The sequence below is a fragment of the Geotrypetes seraphini genome, chromosome 2 (genome assembly GCF_902459505.1).
Source record: "Geotrypetes seraphini chromosome 2, aGeoSer1.1, whole genome shotgun sequence".
Classification (NCBI taxonomy): domain Eukaryota; kingdom Metazoa; phylum Chordata; class Amphibia; order Gymnophiona; family Dermophiidae; genus Geotrypetes; species Geotrypetes seraphini.
Genome location: NC_047085.1, coordinates 517,987,578 through 518,010,829, shown reverse-complemented (window position 1 = coordinate 518,010,829; position 23,252 = coordinate 517,987,578). Strand labels below are relative to the sequence as shown.

The 23,252-nt window shown below is 47.4% G+C and overlaps 1 protein-coding gene across 1 annotated transcript in view; it reads left to right on the top strand.

Moving 5' to 3' along the window:
* Positions 1 to 438: 438 nt before the first annotated feature.
* Positions 439 to 23,252, top strand: part of LOC117355021 (zinc finger protein 566-like) — a 74,506-nt gene continuing 51,692 nt past the window's right edge. Inside the window, exons 1-3 of the mRNA XM_033932968.1 lie at positions 439 to 764; positions 1,016 to 1,142; positions 1,904 to 2,020. Coding sequence (XP_033788859.1) covers positions 741 to 764; positions 1,016 to 1,142; positions 1,904 to 2,020 — 268 coding nt within the window. The 5' untranslated portion in view covers positions 439 to 740. The remainder of the gene's footprint in view (positions 765 to 1,015; positions 1,143 to 1,903; positions 2,021 to 23,252) is intronic.

Here is a 23,252-nt window from a genome sequence, read left to right as displayed (position 1 = left end):
CCCTCTCAGTGCTAGTGGGCGGAACGTCTTAACTCCTCTTCCACTGTCTTCCTCTTCCAGCAACTGTCTGACCAATCAGCACTGAAAGGTGCGGGACTAGAAGAAAAAACTGCCTCCCTCCTTCCTCCCGCCCCAGGAACATTCTCACCAATGAGGGCCAAGAAGAAGCTAAAACCCCTCCTTCTCACGGCTAGTGGGCGGAACTTCTTAACTCCTCTTCCACCCCAGCAACTGTCTGACCAATCAGCACTAAAAGGGGCGGGACCAAGAAGAAAAACTGCCTCCCCTCAGTAAACCGAAAGCTCAGAGTGAAGCGCCGCCAGGCCCGAAGTTCACCAGAGCAGAGCTTCCCGCCTTCCTTGGCTCTTTCCCACAGGAACATTCTCACCAAGGAGGGCCAAGAAGAAGCTAAAACCCCTCATTTTCCCCCGCCCCCCATCTCAGGGCTAGTAGGCGGAACTCTCTAGCCCAGTAATTGTCTGACCAATCAGCACGGAAAGGGGCGGAACCCACAAGGAAAGACTGCCTCCCAATGTAGACCGAGTGTTCAGAGTGAAGCTCCGCCTCCCTTTTGTGATGTCATCCGCCTGTGCCCAACAGGAAACAAGTCTTTCCTACTTCCTGTAATTCGCAATTGAGCACAAACTTCCGGCTTCAAGTCTCAGCTTCTGCCTTTTTGTTCTTTCTCGCAAAAGTGTAAGAGACAAACCCTGGGCCACCTTCATTTCTGATCCTGGGAAATGGCTGCAGGAGCTTCTGCCCAGGTGGGTCTTGTGGAAAGGAGAGAGATTTGGGCTGGGACAAACCCAGAAACCCTTCCCTCTGCCCTGAGAGGTCTCCCAAAACATCTCCCTCTGCCTCACTGAGCCCCAGCACTGGCAGCTCTTCTGAAACACAACTAGTCTGGCACTGTGGGTTATGTACATCCAGTAAATGTTCCTCCTCCCCAATGAGCATCAGCCCTTCCTGGAAGAGTTGCAGAAAATGCTGAGTGTGTTTCTGGTTTGTGTTTCAGATGCAGGTGACATTTGAGGAGATCGCTGTCTCTTTCTCCCAGGAGGAGTGGGAGTATTTAGATGAAGAGCAGAAGGAGCTCTACAGGGAGGTGATGAAGGAGAATTATGAGATCCTGATCTCTCTGGGTAAGGGATAAACTTAACATATTTATTAGCAGTAGTGGGGGGGAGGGCGGATTAAAGAGTAGGTACAACCTTCAGGCCTGCGGAGGTCGGGGGGACCCACCCAACCTACTCCAAATGAAAAAAGACAGCTGTATGAAGCCTGAAGGAAATGTTCCTAGTAACCAGCAGTCAATGGATAAATCTGGCAACAATAAGAACAATTCTACCACAAGTAAACTACAGCAAGCAACACATAGGGACAAACCTACCCAAAGAGGCAGCGTCCACCAACAACAATAGTGGGTGCCACAAGAGGCTGGTAACATACTCAAGAACAGGAAAAAAAGATATTTTAATTTAATCATGAAGTTATGATTGTTGGACAGACTGGATGGGCCATGCCGTCATTTACTATGTTTACTATGTTAAAATGGAAAAGAACTTCGTACTGTATTAGTTAAAGATAATCTCTGAAATGCAGATTCTTTGCTGGAAAGTTTTCTCTGGAGAGAGATGTGGCGAAATGATTTTAGCTTCCTGCCCCTTCTCTGAGCTCACATCAGTCTGAACATTCTGTCTGTGTTTATTTCACCTAATTCCAGCTGTTTTAGGTATGAACAAGGAGACCTGCATGTTGTATAAGGTTTAAAGAAGTTTACATATATTGAAGAGAAGGTGATAATATTACAATATTTAGAGTGGGGATTAGATTTTAAAGATAAATAAAGAGGGTTTTTGTTACTTCTAAGAAAAAATTAACACGTTTTTATTACCCCCAACAGCAGGTTCTCCCACCTTCACCCCTAAGATCATATCCTACATTGAACGAGGAGAAGAGCCGTACATCAGGGATGAGCCAGTATCAGAGGAAAGAGAAACTGAGAAAAGTATCTGCTCGGGTGAGTGCAGTAATAAGAGGGACTGGTAAAACACCTTCTTTAGGGTGACTGCTGGGGGGTGGGGTTGGTTCTACCCCTTTATAGATGAGGATCAGTCACTTGGTCTGTAATCAGTGGGCCACACAGTCTTAGCTCTGGATAGGTGGAGGAAACTGTGTGTGTTAGTCATTTATTTAGCCTCCCAAAGGAGCCCAGAACAGAGTATATTCACAGTATAAGCAGGACAAACTTGGTGGGCATAGATGTATAAATTTTAGCTTTTACAGTATAAAATCAAAAAAACTCTGTGGAGTGATGATGTTCCTAAATAGACTTTATTTGAAAGTGTCAAAGTTCAAAGGTACACTGATATCATCCACATAAAAGTAAATCATCCACATAAGAGCCTTAAAGGACCTAGTCCGCTAGGGATACAGGACCCAACATGGTCTGCGTTTCGACATAAAGTCTTCTTCAGGGGTCCCTGGGGGCCCTTTAAAGGTGAGTACATGGGAAACAATTGTGTGGTGAGCCGGAAGTGAGACACTGCTGAAGAAGACTTTTTGTCGAAACACGGACCGTGTTGGGTCCTGTATCCCTAGCGGACTAGGTCCTTTAAGGTTCTTATGTGGATGATTTACTTTTATGTGGATGGAATTATTTTATGTGGATGATTTCAGTGTACCTTTGGAACTTTGACACTTTGATACTTTCAAATAAAGTCCATTTAGGAACATCGTCACTCCACAGAGATTTTTTTGTTTTCTCTGGATTTTCTTCTTTGTGGATATTTTGGGGTCAATTCTTTTGTTTTTTGCTTGTAGCTTTTACAGTATAGTCATAACATATAGATTTGGAAATATAGACTTAGTAGACATAGGGTGTTTTAAAATTGTAGCATTTTCTGAAAAAACATAGCCTTTGGTGGTTTAAGTTACATCATTTTCCATATGGACATAGCCTAACATAAAGGTAAAATAGCTTTGTCGGTTTGTGCATCATTGAAGTATTGTGGGTTTTTGGTGGAAGGCATGATTTGTGGTGCCAGATCCTGGGCTGTGACTGTTGTGAGCTTTGCTGTGTACTGGGTCTGTGTGCAGAAGCCTGGGTAGCAGCAGGGTCTCTGCATGTTGTCCAGCTGGCAGCCATAAATGCGAACACCTAAATGTGTCACTTTAACACATCATTTAGCTATTCTGTAAGTTAAGATTGTAGCTGCGACCCATCCATGTTCCTTCCCGGCACTTATGTGCTACTGAGTGTGTACTTTATAGACTACCACTGAGTTCTCCATGCACATAAGCACACACTTGCCCACATGTGGCCTAGTGCTCTGTACATTTAAGTTTTCATTTAGTGCTTAAATAACATAATATAATCCATTTATTTAATCGCAGTACCTTCCAGTTCTATGCACCAGGGCCTTGGAGTTGTTAGATAAATCCTTCGACTCCGACTCCTCAGTTCCTAGTACCCATGACTCCGACTCCAGGTACCCAAAATTGTCCCCAACTCCTCGACTCCGACTCCAGAGTCCAGAGCCCTGCTATGCACTTCCTTGACTTAGGAGATAGAGTGCAGGCTGTTAGGCATTCATAGCAGTCCTTTGGGGAGCTCAGGGTGTTGGCTGCAAATTTGCCTCCTTGCCTTCCCATGTGATCCGTCACAGTCTGTATGTGTGTGGGGGGGAGGGGTTAGAGGATCATTCCAACTAAGGTCCGACTGGCAGCCCAAAGGTTTCGGCATAGGAGCTGGCTGGTGGCTTGAGGTAGAGAACCTCTCCAGATCCAGCCACACTTTAAAGCTGAAGTAGGCTGCAGCACTATTTCCCTAACACATTTTCTGTGTGTACAAGCTGTGACAGCCTATGGGGAAAATCAGGGGGGAGGGTCATTGAACTGTGTATTTTGACTGGTTTTGTGGTTAGTATTTTGGTTCCGTCCCCTAAAACCCTATTTTTGAATTTTTTTGAGTCAGCCTGAAGTATTTGGAAGTTATTTTTAGGCACCAAAACACTATTGTAGTGGCCATCTTGAAATTTCCAACTTTATTTTTTCTAAGTTTCACAACTTATCCAAAACATCTCATTATGCCTCAAAACTTACAGGGATGGAGGGGGAAGTGACGTCATCGCACCTGATGGCTGCTTGAGCTGGGAGGTCAACGGGACTCAGTTCTAAATCATACTATTACAGATGTTCCTCGGTGAATTCTCAATTAGCAGTGTGATTCTGGAGGGTATCGTTTCATCTGTCTAAGAACATAAGAATTTGCCTCCGCTGGGTCAGACCAAAGGTCCATCGCGCCCAGCAGTCCGCACCCGTGGCGGCCCATCAGGTCCATGACCTGTCAGGTTATTATGATTTAGCTCTATAGCCCCCTTGTTTTTATCTATACTCTTTCCATACTGATATCTACCCCTATCTGTATCCCTCAATCCTCCTATCCTTCAGGAATCCATCCAGTCCCTCTTTGAATCCCCGTAGCATACTCTGCCCGACCACTTCCTCCGGGAGCGCGTTCCATGTGTCCACAACCCTCTGTGTGAAGAAGAACCTCCTGGCATTGGTTCTAAACTTGTCCCCTTCCAATTTCTCCGAGTGCCGTCTTGTGTTTGTGGTTCCCCGTAGTTTGAAGAATCTATCCTTGTCTACCTTCTCCATGCCCTTCATGGTCTTGAAAGTTTCTATCATGTCTCCCCTAAGCCTCCTCTTTTCCAGGGAGAAGAGCCCCAGCTTGTCCAGCCTGTCAGTATATGAACAATCCTCCATACCAATTATCATTTTCGTAGCTCTTCTCTGGACCTTCTCAAGTATTGCCATGTCTTTCTTGAGGTACGGCGACCAATATTGGACGCAGTACTCCAGATGCGGGCGCACCATTGCACGATAAAGTGGCATGATGACTTCCTTCGTCCTGGTTGTAATTCCCTTCTTAATGATGCCCAGCATTCTGTTAGCTTTCTTCGAGGCTGCTGCACATTGCGCTGATGATTTCATTGTTGTGTCCACCAGCACACCCAAGTCCTTTTCAAGATTACTCTCCCCCAGGAATGTTCCCCCCATTTTGTAGCTGAACCTCAGGTTTCTTTTCCCTATATGCATGACCTTGCATTTTTCTATGTTAAAGCATATTTGCCATTTGTTTGCCCACTCTTCCAGTTTGCTTAGGTCCCTTTGCAGGTCTTCGCACTCCTCTGTGTTCCTAACTCTGCTGCAGAGTTTGGTGTCATCAGCAAATTTTATAACCTCACAACTCGTCCCCGTTTCCAAGTCGTCGATAAATATATTGAACAGCAGTGGTCCCAGCACCGACCCCTGCGGAACACCGCTCGAGACTCTCTGCCAGTCGGAGTATTTGCCCTTCACTCCAACCCTTTGTTTTCTGCCGGCCAATCATCTATGTACATCCCCTCCCACCCTTCCACAGCTTCTTAAGTAGCCGTTCATGGGGCACCTTGTCAAAGGCCTTTTGGAAGTCGAGATAAATGATATCTATGGATTCCCCTTTGTCCATCTGGCTGTTTATCCCTTCAAAGAAGTACAGTAGGTTTGTTTGGCACGATCTTCCCTTGCAGAAGCCATGTTGACTCGGTTTCAGTTGTCCATTTCTTTCTATGTGTTCACAGATGCTATCCTTTATTAATGCTTCCGTCATCTTGCCCGGAACCGAAGTCAAGCTCACTGGCCTGTAGTTCCCCGGGTCACCCCTCGATCCCTTTTTAAAGATAGGTGTGACATTCGCTAGCTTCCAGTCCTCCGGTACCTTCCCAGTGCTTAAGGATAGATTACAGATTTGTTGAAGTGTGTCTGCTATTTCCGTCCTCAGTTCTTTTAGTACCCTTGGGTGGATTCCGTCCGGGCCCAGTGATTTGTCACTTTTCAATCTGTCTATCTGACGGAGGACATCCTCATAGCTTACCTCTAAGGTCTCCAGTTTTTCATCCTGATCCCCACTTATGGTCTCCTCGAGTTCCGGTACATTGGAGGTGTCCTCACTTGTGAAGACTGACGAGAAGAACCGGTTTAGCCTATCGGCTACCTCTTTTTCCTCTTTAACCACTTCCTTTCTGTCTCCATCATCTAACGGACCCACCTCCTCCCTTGCTGGTTGTTTCCCTTTCACGTATCTGAAGAACGCTTTGAAGTTCCTTGCTTCCCCAGCAAGCCTCTCTTCGTATTGTCTCTTAGCATTTCTAACCACTCGGTGACATTCCTTTTGGTGTTTTTTGTGTTCCTTCCGGTTTTCCTCAGTTTGGTCCTTTTTCCATGTTCGGAAAGACACTTTCTTGTCACCTATCGCCTTCTTTACTTCTTTTGTTATCCATACCGGGTCTTTTGTTTGATTTTTTTTTTGCACCCCTTCCTAAACCTGGGGATGTACAGGTTTTGTGCTTCTTGCACCGTGTCCCTGAGAAGGGACCATGCTTCCTCTACGGTCCCCATCTTTCTAGAGCTATTTCTGAGTTTCTTTCTCACCATTTTCCTCATAGCATCGTTGTTCCCTTTCCTGAAGTTGAGCGCTGTCGACGTGGTTCTCTTCACCCTTGAGGTCCCTACTTCTAATTTATGGTCAAATATATTTTATTGAGCAATCAAGAAAACAACAGAGCAACACAATAAGTTCAAAACCAGCTCAAAAGAGTTTGAAATATCCCCCAAAAGAACCTCCCCCCCCCAAACCCCAACCAAAACACCCCCCCTCCCTCCCCCCCATTCCCACCCCTGGGTCCTCCTTCCAAATACAAAAGAACAAAGAAGCGGAAGAGCAAGTTATACACGAAATGAAACAAAAGGATAAGCACAAACAAGAAGCATCAATTAAGTATCCGGCTACGAGCCAGAGGGATCAAAGTATTTCAGAATGGTTCCCAGGTGGTCTGGTAAAGGCGGCCCTGGTGAGAGGACAAATCAGTCACATCCCTTCGCTCCCACATCAAGAAAGAAATCATGCGGCTCCTCCAAAGGGAATAGTCCGGAGCTTCAGCGTCAAGCCATTTCAGCAGGATGCATTTCAGAGCAATCTGGATAGACCACTTGAGGAAAGCGGCAACTCCTTTGGAACGTGGAAAGTAGTGAGGAATAGTCCCAAACAAAAGCAAAGGTGAGCTGCGAACGGTGACATGCCAAAGATTCTCCACAAAAGCAAAGATAGCAGTCCAAAAAAGCTGTACCTGAGGACAAGTCCAAAACATGTGGCCCAAGCTTGCTTCCGGAGTCTGACAACGAATGCAGGCTGCGTTTAGACGGAAGTGAGCCAAATAAGCCCTTTTAGGAGAGATATATAAACGAAAAATCAATTTAAAATGTTGCTCCCAAAAGGTAGTATATTTACGAAAAGCAGGCAGTCGGCGGACAGCCTGAAGGAGTATGTCAGAAGGCAAATCAACAGCAAGATCTCTGGACCAAGCATCTCGCAGCCGAGAATGGTCAAACAAAGGGCATTCATCTTTCAAGTGGCGATGATGGAACTTAAGGGGGGACCCGTTGTTGGGAACTAATGGTAAAAGCCGTGGACAACAACTCTTGACAAGAGGCCTGCAAGGAGCTAGAAGGTAAGGAAGAAAGGTAGTGATGGACTTGCATGTAAGCAAAATAGACAGTAGGGGGGAGAGCAAATTCTGCTTGTAACTGAGCAAAAGATTTTGGGGTGCCATCATCATTAACCAAGTGAAATATATATTGAATGCCCCTTGTTTCCCACCGAGCAAAACTCGGCCCATCAATCCCAGGCAAGAAAGAACCATTAAAACGGATAGGCAGGAAGGGAGAGACAGAGGGAGAAAGAGTGTGAAATTTACAGACCCAACGCCAAACCTTCCTCAAGGATCGATGTAGTATTTTCACAGAGAGAGACTCAGGGTCAATAGAAGGAATAGAATGAAGATATGCACTAAAGTGAGTAGAATGAAAATAGGAAAGTTCCAGAGAAGTGTTAGTAAACGCTGAAGTACCCCTAAAGAGATCATTAATATGCCGCATGCCACAACCAACTGTCAAATATCGGAGATTCAATAAGCCCAAACTACCTCTATACCAGGGAGTCGCTGCCTGCCTATAGGACAAACGAGGTCTCTTACCAGCCCAAATAAATTTCTGGACCAGGCGCTCCAGTCTGCGCTCGTCACGAAAAGTCAAATAAAGGGGAAGGACCTGAAAAACATAAAGCCAACAGAGAACTAGGAGCATGTTATACAAGTGTACTCGACCCAGAAGCGAGAAAGGAAGAGTTTCCCAAAGGTGTAACTTATTTTGTAAAGCCTGAAACAGCGGCGTCACATTTAACCGGTACAGACTAGATAAATCCAGCGGGATGTGAACCCCCAGGTACCGCAATGCAGAGTCAGCACAACGAAGAGGAAAAGCACCCCTCCACGAAGTTCTTAAATCCGGGGGAAAAGGTAAAGCCAAGGATTTATCTAAATTGAGAGACAGCCCCGAATAAAACCCAAATTCAGAAATGAGATCCAGAGCTGCCAGGAGAGAGTCTTCAGGCCGGGTGAGAATTAAGAACATGTCATCCGCATACGCCAGGGTCTTAAGTTCGAAGTCGCCAACCGAGAGACCTCTGACCTCCTCAAACCCCCGAAGAGTGCATAACAAGGGTTCCAAAGAAAGAAGAAACAAAAGAGGGGAAAGAGGGCAACCCTGTCGGGTACCACGAAGGATAGGGAAGGAGTCTGAACGGATCCCGTTGACAAGCAGAGAAGCATGCGGATTGTAATAGAGGGAACTCACGGCATCCAGAAAAAATCCTCCAAGCCCCACATACTCCAAGGTACGAAACAAAAAAGACCAGTGAATGCTATCAAACGCCTTAGACGCATCTAGGCTAACAAATAGCGTCGGAATCTTGCGAGATTGACACTGAGCAAGGGCAAGAAGTAGCTTACGGACATTGTGTACAGACTAGCGGCCCCGAACAAAACCAACCTGATCCTCATGGATAAGTTGTGGTAAATGAGGAGCAAGACGATCAGCCAGCATGCGTGCGAAGAGCTTGAGGTCAACATTTATTAAAGAAATGGGGCAATAAGACCCCGGCAAATCAGCGTCCTTACCCGGCTTCAAGAGCAAAGTAATAAGGGCCTCATTCGCAAAGCACGGAAAAGAACCACGAGCAGTAGCTGCATTAAAATATGCCAACAAAGGTCCATAAAGAGAAGGGGAAAGGAGCCGATAGAAGTCATAAGAACATAAGAACATAAGTAGTCGCCTCCGCCGGGGCAGACCAGAGGTCCATCCTGCCCAGCGGTCCACTCACGCGGCGGCCCATCAGGCATATTGCCTGAGCAGCGGTCCCTGACTAATTTTATACCTACCTCTACACTTATCTCTAAACCTTCCACTGCTCTTATCTGTACCCCTCAATCCCTTTGTCCTCCAGGAACCTATCCAGGTCTTCCTTGAAACCCTGTACTGTGCTATTTCTTATCACGGCCTCCGGAAGGGTGTTCCATGTGTCCACCACCCTCTGTGTGAAAAAGAATTTCCTTGCGTTTGTTCTAAACCTGTCCCCCTTCAATTTCATCGAGTGACCCCTTGTTCTTGTGGTTTCTTTCAAATTGAAAAATCTGTCCTTGTCAACCTTTTCGATGCCCCTCAGGATCTTGAAGGTCTCTATCATATCTCCCTTGAGTCTCCGCTTTTCCAGGGAGAACAGCCCCAGCTTCTTCAGTCTGTCAGTGTATGTAAGGTTTTCCATACCCTTAATCAGTTTAGTTGCTCTTCTCTGGACTCCCTCAAGCATTGCCATGTCCTTTTTGAGGTACAGTGACCAGTACTGTACACAGTATTCCAGATGCGGGCGCACCATAGCCCGGTACAGTGGCAGGATGACTTCCTTCGTTCTGGTCGAGATACCTTTCTTAATGATACCTAACATTTGGTTTGCTTTCCTCGAGGCTGTGGCGCACTGTGCCGACGCCTTCAATGTCGTGTCTACCATCACTCCCAGGTCTCTTTCCAGCTTACTGACCCCTAGCATTGATCCCCCCATTTTGTAAGTGAACATCGGGTTCCTTCTCCCTATATGCATGACCTTGCATTTCCCTACGTTGAAGCTCATTTGCCACTTTTTCGCCCATTCTTCCAGTGTCGTAAGATCCCTTTGGAGATCCTCGCAATCTACCGTGGTTTCAACCTTGCTGAATAGTTTGGTGTCATCTGCGAATTTGATGACCTCACATTTTGTTCCCGCCTCCAGGTCGTCAATGAATATGTTAAACAGGAGCGGTCCCAGCACTGACCCTTGAGGAACCCTGCTCGTGACCCCTTGCCAGTCAGAGTAGTGGCCCTTTACACCAACCCTCTGCTTTCTGTCTGCCAGCCAGTTTTTGATCCATCGGTGGACCTCCCCTCGCACCCCGTGATTCCATAGCTTCCTGAGCAACCGCTCATGTGGTACCTTATCGAAGGCTTTCTGGAAGTCTAGGTAAATTATGTCTATGGGTTCACCTTTGTCCACCTGGCTATTTACCCCCTCAAAGAAGTACAACAAGTTTGTGAGGCACGACCTACCCTTGCAGAACCCATGCTGGCTCGACCTTAGCTGTCCATTTTTTTCGATATGATCACAGATGCCGTCCTTAATCAGCACCTCCATCATCTTTCCCGGGACCGATGTGAGGCTCACCGGCCTATAGTTTCCCGGGTCGCCCCTTGAACCCTTCTTGAAGATGGGCGTGACATTAGCTATTTTCCAGTCCTCCGGGATCTCTCCAGTTTTTAGGGATATGTTGCATATTTGCTGAAGTGTCTCTGCTATTTCATTCCTTAATTCCTTGAGCACCCTTGGGTGAATGCCGTCCGGACCTGGCGACTTGTCGCTCTTTAGCTTGTCTATCTGCCTGAGGACATCCTCCTGGCTCACCTCTAGTTGGACCAGCTTGCTATCTTGATCTCCATTTTCTATTTCCTCTGGTTCCGGAATGTTGGATGTGTCCTCCCTCGTGAAGACCGACGTAAAGAAGTCATTTAACTTGTCAGCTATTTCTTTTTCCTCCCTCACTACTCCCTTTCTATCCCCATCATCCAAGGGCCCCACTTCCTCCCTCGCTGGTTGCTTTCCCTTTACGTACCTGAAGAATGATTTGAAATTTTTTGCCTCTCCCGCTAGTGTCTCTTCATATTCCCTCTTTGCTCTCCTAACCACTCGGTGGCACTCCTTCTGGCTTTCCTTGTGATCCTTTTGGTTGGCCTGCGTTTGATCCTGTTTCCATTTTTTGAACGATGCTTTCTTGTCACTGATCGCCTTTTTTACAGCAGCCATTATCCATGCTGGGTTCTTTATTCGATTTTTCTTGCACTCTTTTCTGAACCTGGGGACGTACAGGTTCTGTGCTTCGTGCACCGTATGCTTGAGCAGGGTCCAGGCGCTTTTTACGGACTCTATCTTCCTTGTGCTGCCGTTGAGTTTCTTCCCCACCATTTTCCTCATTGCATCATAATTCCCTTTTCTGAAGTTGAGCGCTGTTGTTGTGGTTCTTTTCACCCTGGATGATCCCAGTTCTAGTCTGCACTGGATCATGTTATGATCGCTGTTCCCCAGTGGGTCTAATACTGCTACTTCCTTTGCAGGTCCCCCCAGTCCACTGAAGATTAGATCAAGAGTAGCTTCTCCTCGTGTAGGTTCCATGACCAGCTGCTCCAGGAAACAGTCCCTCGTGGCTTCCAGGAATTTGGTCTCTCTCACGCAACTTGAGTGCCCGATACTCCAGTCTATCCCAGGGTAGTTGAAGTCCCCCATCACCACCACACTTCCATTCTTGCATACCTGCCGCAGTTCAGTCTCCAGGTCCCGGTCGATTTCTTCCGATTGGCCAGGCGGACGATAGTATAGACCCAATTTGATGTCTGCTCCAGATCCTCCTGGTAGCTTAACCCATATTGATTCCAAGCCGTCCGCCCTTACTGCTGTTTCCATTTTGGTTGAGGGTATGGAGTCCTTTATGTATAGCGCTATTCCTCCACCCTTCTTGTGTGTCCTGTCTCTCCTGTAAAGTTTGTACCCTGGTATGACTACATCCCATTTATTGTCATCAGCCCACCACGTTTCTGTGATTCCGATTATGTCTAGGGCTTTTTGACTGGCTATAATTTCCAACTCTCCCATTTTGGCCCTGAGGCTCCTCGCATTTGTGTAGAGGCAATATAGGTCCTGATTTGTCGCCCGCCCTGCTGTTTTCTTTCCATGGCTCGGCGCTCCCACCTGGCTTGCCTTTACTCGGTCATCCACCTCCCATGGCGTGTCCGTTTTGCCCCCAGCCAGTATCCCCTTTTTTGGATGGTCCCCTGGTTCCCATTGTACTCTCTCAACCCTGCCTGTTAGATTCATTTGGGCATTGGGCCCCTGCATTGCATCTGTGGGCCCTTTTTCTGAAGATTTCCACTCAGTCCCTTTGTCCAAAAGTTCCCTCCCAGTCCTTTTGTCCAAAAGTTTCCTCTCAGTGCCTTTGTCCAAGATTTTCCTCTCAGTCCCATCTGTGGGTCCTTTTTCTGAAGGTTCCCACTCAGCCCCTTTGTCCAAAAGTTCCCTCCCAGTCCCTTTGTCCAAAAAGTCCCTCTCAGCCCCTTTGTCCAAGAAGCCCCTCAAAGTCCCTTTGCCCAAGAATTTCCTCTCAGTCCCTTTGTCCAAAAGATCCCACTCGGTCCCAAGCTCTCTTTTGCAATGTCCTTGCTCAGTATCATTTTTTGATACCAATGTCCGGTGTGTCGAGGCCAGATCGACTTCCGGCTTTCCCCTATTCCTCAGTTTAAAGCTAGGTCTATGGCGTTTTGGATGTTTCTTGCCAGCAGCCTCGTCCCAGCCGTGCTCAGGTGCAGTCCGTCTCTCCTGTAGAGCTTGTTCTTCCCCAAGAAGGTCGTCCAGTTTCGAACAAAGTGGAAACCCTCCTCCTCGCACCATCTCCTCAGCCATCCGTTCATTACTTGTAGTTCGCTCTGTCTCCTTGCGTCTGCTCTCGGTACTGGCAGGATCTCCGAGAAGGCTATCCTCCTTGATCTCAGCTTCAGTTTCCGCCACAGGATCCTGAACTGCTCAGTCAGAGTAGTCCGGTTGAAATTTTTCCTGCTGACGTCGTTAGTTCCAATGTGGATTACAACTGCCGTCTCCTCCGTCTCGGCTCCCTCCAGGATTCTTTCAATTCTGCTGATGACGTCTGTTGTTCTTGCCCCCGGGAGACATGTCACTAGTCGGTCCTCCCTCCCTCCGGCAATGTGACTGTCCACTTCTCGCAGGATTGAGTCTCCTGAGAACCCATCTGGGCCCGGAGCCCGATCAGAACGGAGCGATTTAATGGTAGACTCCAATTCAACTGCCCGGAACGGACTATTAAGAGAAGAAATCGCAGCCTCCGACAAACGAGGAAGCCCAGAAGAGTGAAGATAGTCCGTCATCATCTCCAAAGAAGCATCATCCGACGAAGAAGTCAAATAAAACCCCAGAGATCTCAGAAGTTTGAGACACCATCCCACCGCCCCAGGTCCGCAAAGATAAAATCGGCTTCCTAACAGTCGTAGCGTTAACCAAACGAGCCATAAGGCGGCCAGGTTTGTTCCCATAACGAAGAAAACGATGTTGATAAAAGGCTTTGCATTTTTGGGAACGAGAATGGAGAAGTGAGTTCAAGGCCACCTGAGTAGACAGATAACAGTCTCGAGTCTCCTGAGAAGGGTGAAGAGAAAAGGACCGCTTCGCCAAACGTAAGGCCCGTTCGAGAGTAACGATCCCTTGGTTAATACGCTTGTTACGAGCACACAGAAAGGAAATGATATGACCTCGAATCACCGTCTTCCCAGCCTCCCAAAACAAAATAGGATCATCCATGTGGGAAGCATTATTCGTGGAATAATCATCCCATTGGGCCTGCAAAAAGGTACGAAATTCCATATCCTGGGCAAGATAGAAGGGAAACCGCCAGGACGACGCTCGGAGATACGTAGAATCCAAGAAAACATCTACCCAATCGGAGCGTGATCCGAAATAGACAGAGGTCCAATCTCAACCGATTGAACGGAAGGAAACATAGAGGAAGACAAGAAGATGTAATCTAAGCGAGACCAAGTGCCATGGGCACGAGAAAGATGAGTATAGTCACGAACTTCAGGGTGCAGGAGGCGCCAAGGGTCCACAACCGAAAGAAATTCACAAAAGTCCGAAAGAAGGTGACCCTTAGAACCCAAAGAAGAAACGGGAGATCCGGATTTATCCTGCTCAGGAGTCATGACCAAATTAAAATCTCCCAGGAGAAATAGAGGATCACCAGGAAAACGAGAACAAATTTGGAGTAGCCGCTGCAAGAAGGCTGATTCTCCAGAATTAGGGCCATAAACCACTAACAAAAGATAAGAGCGCCCTCCCAAGGTAAGTCGTAAGAGCAAAGATCGACCGTCAGGCTCCTTATCAAGAACCTGGACACCAATGGGAGAAGACTTGCGGACCAACACAGCAATGCCCCCATGACGGCCCGAAGAGGAAGCAAAATACACCTCCCCCACCCAAGAATGACGCAACTTAAGATGTTCTGTATCAGTCAATCTAGTTTCTTGTAGACATGCAATATCTGACCGATAGCGTTGTAGAGCAGCAATTATTTTGGATCTCTTGACAGGCGATGTAATCCTCCCTACATTCCAAGATGTAAGTCTAAAAGGAGTACTCACAGCTGAAAATCAGAAAAGATGCGAAAGAAGAAAAAGGAATCCAAAAGAAAACTACCGCAAGGGCCCAGCCCCCCCCCTCCGAGTAGCAGTGACAGCTTGATGAAAACATTAAAGAAAAAGATTGAACAATGTAACACATCAAGAAATTAAGACAAACATACTGAAGGAGGACCCCCCACCCCCCCAAAACCCACCCCACCTACACCCAAGCCCCCCCCAGCCCCCCAACCCAGTATCCCCAACAACAACAGTCCCGTCCCATAAAAGAAACGGAAAAAGAGCCACGTTAAGATGTGTCAGGGGCCCCCAATCCCCTTACCTCACACACCGCAGGACAGCCCACTACATCCACAACCAGTCCAGTCATCCAGCAAACCACGGAAACGGGGGTTGGAAGCTAAAAGAAACTAAGGAACAGAAAGGCATAAGACCCAGGACTCCTCAGCACCAGAAGGCCGTAGGAAGTAACCGAACCCCCCCAGACACTCACCTAACAACCAGCCACAAGAAACAAGTATACCACCCAACCTCCCATGCTCACAAAGCAATGCAGACAGGCACCAAAACCCAGGTGAAAAAATCCAAGCCTATACCCACAAGCAAGTCCCACGCAAAGCATACAACAAACACCCCCCCCCCCCCTCAAAACAGCACTTTCCAAAGAGGGCTCATGCACACCACTTCCCCAGACCAAGCTCAAACACCACAACCACTCACCAAACAATCAAGAAATCACAGGCACACAAACACAAGGGAGACAGGCACCATAGAAGCCACACAAGAGAAGACCAATTCACCCAGTCCCAGAAGGTTTGAAAAGGTGCACTCAAAACAGGGCAGCCGGGACCCCGGGGAATGTAGAGTACACTGGTCCAAAGTCACCCTCACACCAGAGTCCCACCCGACACCCAAACCAGTGCCCCTCAGACAGCCCGTCCCAGAACAAACATCCAGCAAAGCTAAATAAACCGCAGTCATTCACACCGAAAACAGCAAATACAAATGATGAGAGGTACAAATATGTACCGCAGGTACCAGAGGGTAACAGAACAAGAGTCATAAGGTCCTTGTCACGGTGAAGGCATATGGGCTGTGGGGCTCAGGACAACTCCATATGTAGTCAGTGGGAAACCAAGCCCATGCCAAGATAAGCCAGGTACAGGAGGTGTAAGGAAACCAAGAAAGCACCGCAGGGCCAGCTCCAACAAGAAACACCGCTAGCCATGAGTCCTGAACAGGACGCTCCAGCCATGCCGCAAGGCTCAGCTCAGGGGGCCGAGGAAGAAGGCCCAGACTCTCCCGGCAAAGCATCAATGTAGGCTTGAGCTGCCTCAGCCGAGGCATAGGGGTCCAGATCTTCAACTGCGCTGGGTACAGAAGTTGGAAGCGCTGTTTCCGATCAAACAGCTCCGAGCACACTCTGGAGAAGCGACGACGACGCTCTTGCAGCGCTGGCGAGTAGTCTTGGAAGAGACGCACCGGTGTCCCCTCATAGAGAAGGGTATTCCGATGCTGGCGGTACTGCTTCATCAGCTCAGCCTTGACCGCCGAGTGATGGACCTTGAATATGGTGACCCTAGCGCGATCCCGATCGTCGGATCGCCGGCCCAGGCGGTGCGCTCTATCAAGCTTCAGAGGACCCACTCCAGCCGGAAGGGGCAGCGCAGACTGGAGCCACGACTCCAGTACAGATAAAAGGCAAGATTCTGAAACTGTCTCTGGGAGACCCACCAGACGGAGATTGTCCCTTCTCGAGCGATTCTCGAGGTCCTCCAACTTGTCTGCCTGTCTTTGAAGTTGGGCCTTCAGGGACGCCATATCCGCCGCGGAGGCCACGTGGGAGTCCTCAACCAGCGAGACCCGGTGTTCCAGCTCTCCTGTGCGTCTGGTGGTTTCCCCCAGGAGGGACTCAAGCGACGTGAGCTGGGAGGAGAGCTGGTCGAAGCGGGAATCCAACGCCCGCACCACCGACACGGACAGTGCGGCAATATGGGCCTCCGATAAGGGGAGCGCGGAACCCAAGTTTCCCGCCGCCGCCATCTTTGAATCCAGTCGCGACGACCGCGTCTCCCGATCCTTAGTAAAACGGCCGGACTTGGCGCTCATGACGGGGCTAGCGCGCTGGAGGAACCCGTCCATACACCGATCCGACGGTCAGGGGAAATGCGGGACCCACAAAGATAAGTAATTTAGGCACGAAGGGACTCGGGGCCCCGGAGCACGAGTAAGTCACGTCTTACCCGGTCCAGCACATCACGTGACTCCCCCTACTTCTAATTTATACCGGATCATGTTGTGATCGCTGTTGCCTAGAAGCCCTACTACTTCCACCTCCTTTGCAGGTCCCCCTAATCCGTTGAGGATTAGGTCGAGAGTGGCGTCCCCTCGCGTTGGTCCCTTGACTAGCTGTTCCATGAAGCAATCCCTCACAGCCCCTAGGAATTCCTCTTCCCTTGCGCAGTTGGAGTGACCAATACTCCAGTCAATCCCCGGGTAGTTGAAGTCCCCCATCACCATCACAATTCCGCTTTTGCACTCCCGTCTCAATTCTGCTTCCAGTTCGTGGAGGTTTGCTTCTGGTTTTCCAGGTGGGCGATAGTACAATCCCACTTTTGTGTCAGCTCCATTTTTCCCTGTTAATTTGACCCAAAGTGATTCCAGTCCTTCCGCCTTTGCTGCCGTATCCATCCTGACCGAGTGGATGGAGTCCCTTACATATAGTGCTATTCCTCCTCCCTTCTTACAAGTCCTGTCTCTCCTATAGAGTTTGTACCCTGGCAGTACCACGTCCCATTTGTTGTCCTCTGTCCACCATGTTTCTGTGATTCCAATTATGTCTAGGTCCTCTCTTATGGCCATGATCTCCAGTTCTCCCATTTTGGTCCTTAGGCTCCTTGCATTGGCGTATAGGCAGTTTAAGTCCCGGTTCTTTTTTACCCCTGCTGCTTTTTCTCGCGATTTGTTTCTCTTACTGTCCCCCTCACGGGCTGCCAACCCCTGAAATTCCTGTTGCCAGCTTCAGGCCTTGCTCTCTGCCTACTTCCTGTTTTCATGAAGATAGGACTCGACAGAGAGGAAGGCCTGAAGCCAGCAACAGCAGTGAATTGTGAATGCTGCTGCTGCCCGATGAAACTCAGGACACCAGCCTTGGGTGACAAGGAGGAAAGGGAGCAGAGGGGGAGAGAATTGGGGAGAGTGTTGAAGGAAGATGAGGGAGGGAATGAAAGGAAATGCCAGGGCTTGGAGGGAAGGAGGAAGGTATGCCAGACCAAGGGAAAAGGAAGGAGGAGATGTTAGAGCATGGAGGGGGAGGGAGAGATGGAAGAAAAGGAAAGGAGAGAGATGCCGGGAATCAGGGAAGGGATTATGCCAGACCATGGGGGAAGGAAAGAAAGGATAAGAGAGAGATGCCAGAGCATAGGGGAGGGGGTAGTGACAGAGAGAGAAAAACGGAGAGGTGACAGATCTGAAATCAATCATATACAAAGGAGAGAAGGGGCACGGGATAGATAGTTTATGGAAGGAGGGAAGATGCCATATGGAAGAGAGAGAAAGAGAGAGAGGGCGGACACTGGATGGAAAGAGCACAGAGGGCAGTGAATGGGAGGGACAAGATAGAGGGTGAACAATAAATGGAAGGGATAGAGAGAGGGAAACAGACACTGAATGGAAGTGTGGGGGAGAGGAGGGACAGCTGCTGAATGGAAGTGTGAGGGACGGGGGAGCAGACACTGGAAGGAAGTGGGGAGGAGAAAGAAAAAAGGGCACATGCAGGATTGAGGGAAGAGGATAGAGTTAGTTACTGAAAGAGGTGGCAAGCTATAGGTAGACACAGTGAAAGAGGGAAATTGAGGACTGATTAGTAAAAAAGAATTTAGACAGAGGCAGAAAATAAATTGAGAAGGAAGACCTGGGAAGAACAGGAGGAAGGGAGCGGAGAAAGAGATGCCAGAGGAGGGGGGGAAGGAGAGGAGACAGATACCACACCTGGGAGGAGGAAAAGGGGAAGGAGACAGATACCAGATCCGAGGGGAAAAAAGGAGGAGAGAGATATGCTAAAATCTGCTGGGAGGGAGGAAGGAAAGAAGGAGAGAAAGAGGCAGAGAAAGGGGGGGTTGTAAGCACATTAGAAAGACTACAGAGAAAAAGGCTTTGACGAAAGTGGAAAGACCTGAGGCAGATGCAGGACTATGGGAGGTTCAAACAGAGGGGGAGAGAGAGGGAGACCTGGAACAGAGGTAGAAAGGAGAACTGACACTGAATCTGGGGAGGGTAACAGAGGGAAAAGAGAGAGAGACCTGGACCCAAAGGGGATGGGGCTGGATTCTGAAAGAAATGTTGAATGCAAAAGAAAGAAAGATTGGATGCACAGTCAGAAGGAAGTGCAACCAGAGACTCATGAAATCACCAGATAACAAAGGTAGGAAAAATAATTTTATTATCAATTTAGTGATGATCAAAATGTGTCTGTTTTGAGAATTTATATCTGCTGCCTATATTTTGCACTATATTTGTCTATTTTTCTATAGTTATTGAGGTGACATTGCATATTTTAAAGTAATCTGCCTTGACATCTTTGAAAAAACCCTGAAACTCGTAAATTATAATTAATATTTTCTCTGCGTACAGTGTGCATTGTGGGTTTTTTTTATATTTTATGTTTACCATTATGAATTAATAAGATATTGTGTGTACAAGAAAATGAATGGAAGAAATTGAGGGTGGGGCTGGGGGTGGTGCTAGGGCGGGACTGAATATTAATAGATGTCCCATTGTGATGAAAAAAATAAATGGTCACATTAATCATACTTCACATGCACTTAGCTTGCTAAATCAAGAACAACATGAAATATGGACAGCTGTGTTAGACAACTGAGCAGCCATAGATTGCATGAATTGGCCTCTAATATGCATCAAGATAACTTACCAGAGTGGTGGAATGCTCTAGGGCAGTGATGGCTAACCTTTTTGAGCCCGAGTGCCCAAACTGCCGCACAAACCCAAAGAATTTCCTCAAAGTGCCAGCACGTCAATTAAACCTTAATAACAAGATTTTAGTATCTAAAAACTCTTTATAAAGTTGCCTGAACTATGTAACATCATTTTTAAAGGTTGGAATCTTTGTATTGTCAGAGAATCAATTTGATTCACAATCCTTTGGTTTTCATTTCAATTTATTGGCAATTTATAATGTTTTAATGATTTCATTCAATTTAATGAATTTAGGAAGAATTTGATTCAGTTACACAATATATTTTAAATGTATTATTCACATAACATGTCAAATGTATCCTGAGTAAAAAAAAAAGATAAACTTCTTAAAACTGTTAACTGTGTCAAGACTCGGTGTGCATTCCCAAAGAGTCTATACATGTTTTTTTGTAAAATTTACAATCAAATTAGAAAATAGTTAAATCATTACATTTCTAATAATATGATGTAAAGAAAACAAAAGAGCTTTCAATTAAACCAACCGTTTTTATTGGAAATTCCAGATTGGAATACAACAGGGCCATGTAAAGTCCCTTTTTTAAATAACATCTTTAAATAATATTTAAATAACTTAGAAAGTGTCTTAACTGCAAACTGAAAACACTGCTTCATGTAAACATATGCATTGGGCATGCTCTGAAAAAAATTAATGTGATTTTTGTTGTTGCATGCATGCTGATAACTTGTCAATCCTTGGCTCATAGTGCGTTAATTTCAGAGCAACACATGCAGCACTCATGTCATCCGTTAATCTGTTTCTAGCATCAGATTTTATATGATTCAAAGCCGAAAACAGCTGCTCACAAGCATAGGATGACCCAAACAAAGTAAGAAGAGCAATCCCAAGTGCTTTCATGGACTTAAAATTGTCTGGCAGAGAATTCCACGCTTTTAGGATTTCATTTTCAGAACTGCTAGCAGTGATTTCATTTGTCACACTTTCACACTCAATACGTTCAAGAGCCGCACGCAGGTCATTGAATTTACTTTTCCAGATAGAGCTTTCTTGAAATTCCAGTAGCTCCATTTCCAAATTTTGAATATCCAACCACTGTAAGCAGGAAAGATCAAGATCTTCAAATGTGGACTTTTCTGGGGAAGTTATAAATGAAAGGGTTGTCTCCATCTTACGGAACTGAGAAAATCTTTTACTAAAATTCTCCTTTGTTTCGGCTACAATGGTGGAATATGCTTTGTGGATTTCCTGGTGTTTTTTATGACTGTCCACAAATGTTGTAGAATTATCCAAATGTATTTTTAGGTTGGGAAAATATTTTAGCTGTCCACTCTCAAGGTCTTTTTCAAAAACATGCAATTTTCTCTCAAAAGCTTTGATGTCACTAAACATGCTTTCTGCTGTTTTTCCCATGCCTTGTAATTTTTTGTTTAGTACATTAAAGTGGTTAGTAAAATCTGTAAAGAACATGAGGTTGGTAAGCCAGGCCATGTTGGTGAGTTGAGGATAGTCTTCCCCCTTTTCGTTCATAAATAGCCTAACTTCTTCCAAGCAGGCCACAAATCTCTCTAACACTCGTCCTCTGCTCAGCCACCGGACATTATTGTACATCAGTAAAGTGTTATATTGTGCCTGAACCTCATCAAGAAGGGCTTGAAATTGTTGAAAATTAAGAGCACGCGCCATGATGAAGTTCACCATTTTTGTTACATCTTTGAGGACATCGTCAAGTTTTTTGCTGCTTTCTTTGGCGCAGAGAACCTCTTGATGTATTATGCAGTGAAATTTAATCAGTGGATGTTTAGCTTCCTTAGCAAAGAAATGAATGAATCCTGATGTTGTCCCCACCATGCTAGGTGCTCCATCGCTAGTAACTGAAACTACTTTTTTTTATCCCAGGACAAGCAGGCAGCATATTCTTTACGCATGGGTGACGTCACCGACGGAGCCCACGGTACGGACCTTTTTACTAGAAAGTTCTAGTTGGCCGCACCGCGCGTGCGCGAGTGCCTTCCCGCCCGACGGAGGAGTGCGTGGTCCCCAGTTTCTTCGTTTCCGCGGAGCGAAGAAGACGTGTGTTTTTCAACGTCGTTGAAATCCTCCTTTTGCCTTCCCGCTCGCGTTCTTTTTTCGATTTTTTCGATTTTTTCACCTTCGGGTGCTTTTTTCTTTCAATAAAATTTAAAAAAAAAAAAAAATTTCCATTTTTTTGCTTTATTTTTCATTCCTGCCCCGGCGGGGCCTGTTGGCACGATCCAGGCCTCGGGGTTTGATTTTGCGGAGGCCGTATTCCCATTCATGCCCCCGCAGCCCGGTTTTAAGAAGTGCCAGCGGTGTGCACGCCCGATCTCCCTCACTGACCCACACAACTGGTGCTTACAGTGCTTGGGACCGGAACATCGGGCGGATTCCTGCACCCGCTGTGCCACTCTTAAAAAACGCACTTTGAAGAATCGTCAAATCCAACAAAATCTACTTTTCGGCACCGGCCCGATTATGGATTCGACCTCTTCATCTGCGGCACCGTCGAAATCGACACCGACCACTTCGACACCGCCTGAGTCGACATCGGCGCCCCCGGCGCCAGGTAAGCCGGCTAAGAAGCCTTCCACCCTTGAGCGCCCTCCCACCTCGGGGACGACACCAGTCCTTTCGGCTTCACGCCGAGCCAAAAAACGCTCCACTCCGATTTCGGTGAGTGCCTCGTCATCGGCCCTCTCATCGCCGGAGTGTAGAGCGGCACCCATGGAACCAAAGAAGAAAAAAGTGGTTCCGGTGCCTCCCCTGAATGACCGCATTGCGGCCATCCTTCAGGACCAGTTGCAGGAACAACTCCACAAGCAACTTAAGCAGCTCTTACCCTCTATCTTGGCACCGCTGCTCTCGGTACCAGACCGGCCCGAACCCCACACCGTCCAACCGGTATCCACTCCATCGGTACCTATGGACTCCTCCATGCCCATCCTCTCGGCGCCACATCTCCATTCCCATGCCGAGACTATGGCCTTGACGACGACCGATCCTCCTCGGGACCGGGCAGGGCACCGGTCTCCCCACGACTCTGACCGGCACCGTACTTCCCGGGACCGAGACAGACACAGGTCTGCATCACCCGGTACCGTCTCGGTACGCTCAGGCAAATCTTTGTCTAAAACTCACCATGCCGAGCCTTCCACTCCAGTCTCTCGACACGCACATACCGATGTCAGAGACCCGGACCTATGGGAACAATCCCCTACCGGTACCGAGGAGGATGCATCGTCGTCGGACGATGAGCCTTCGGCACCCGATACCACATCTAAACCTGAACAATCTTCCTTCTCAAAATTTCTCAGGGAATTGTCGGGTGCTTTGTCTTTGCCTCTGGAATCTGACTCTAAGAAGTCACAGGCTTTCCTGGAGGCATTAGATTTTGATCAACCTCCCAAAGAGTTCCTAAAGTTGCCCGTGCATGATATCTTACGGGAAACTTTTTATAAAAATTGGGAGAACCCGCTGACTGTTCCTGGGGCCCCCCGTAAATTGGACAGCCTCTATAGGGTTATACCAATCCCAGGATTTGATAAACCCCAACTCCCTCATGAGTCTCTCCTAGTGGAGTCCACTTTAAAAAAGACTCAGGGCTCCAGTGTCTATGCCTCCA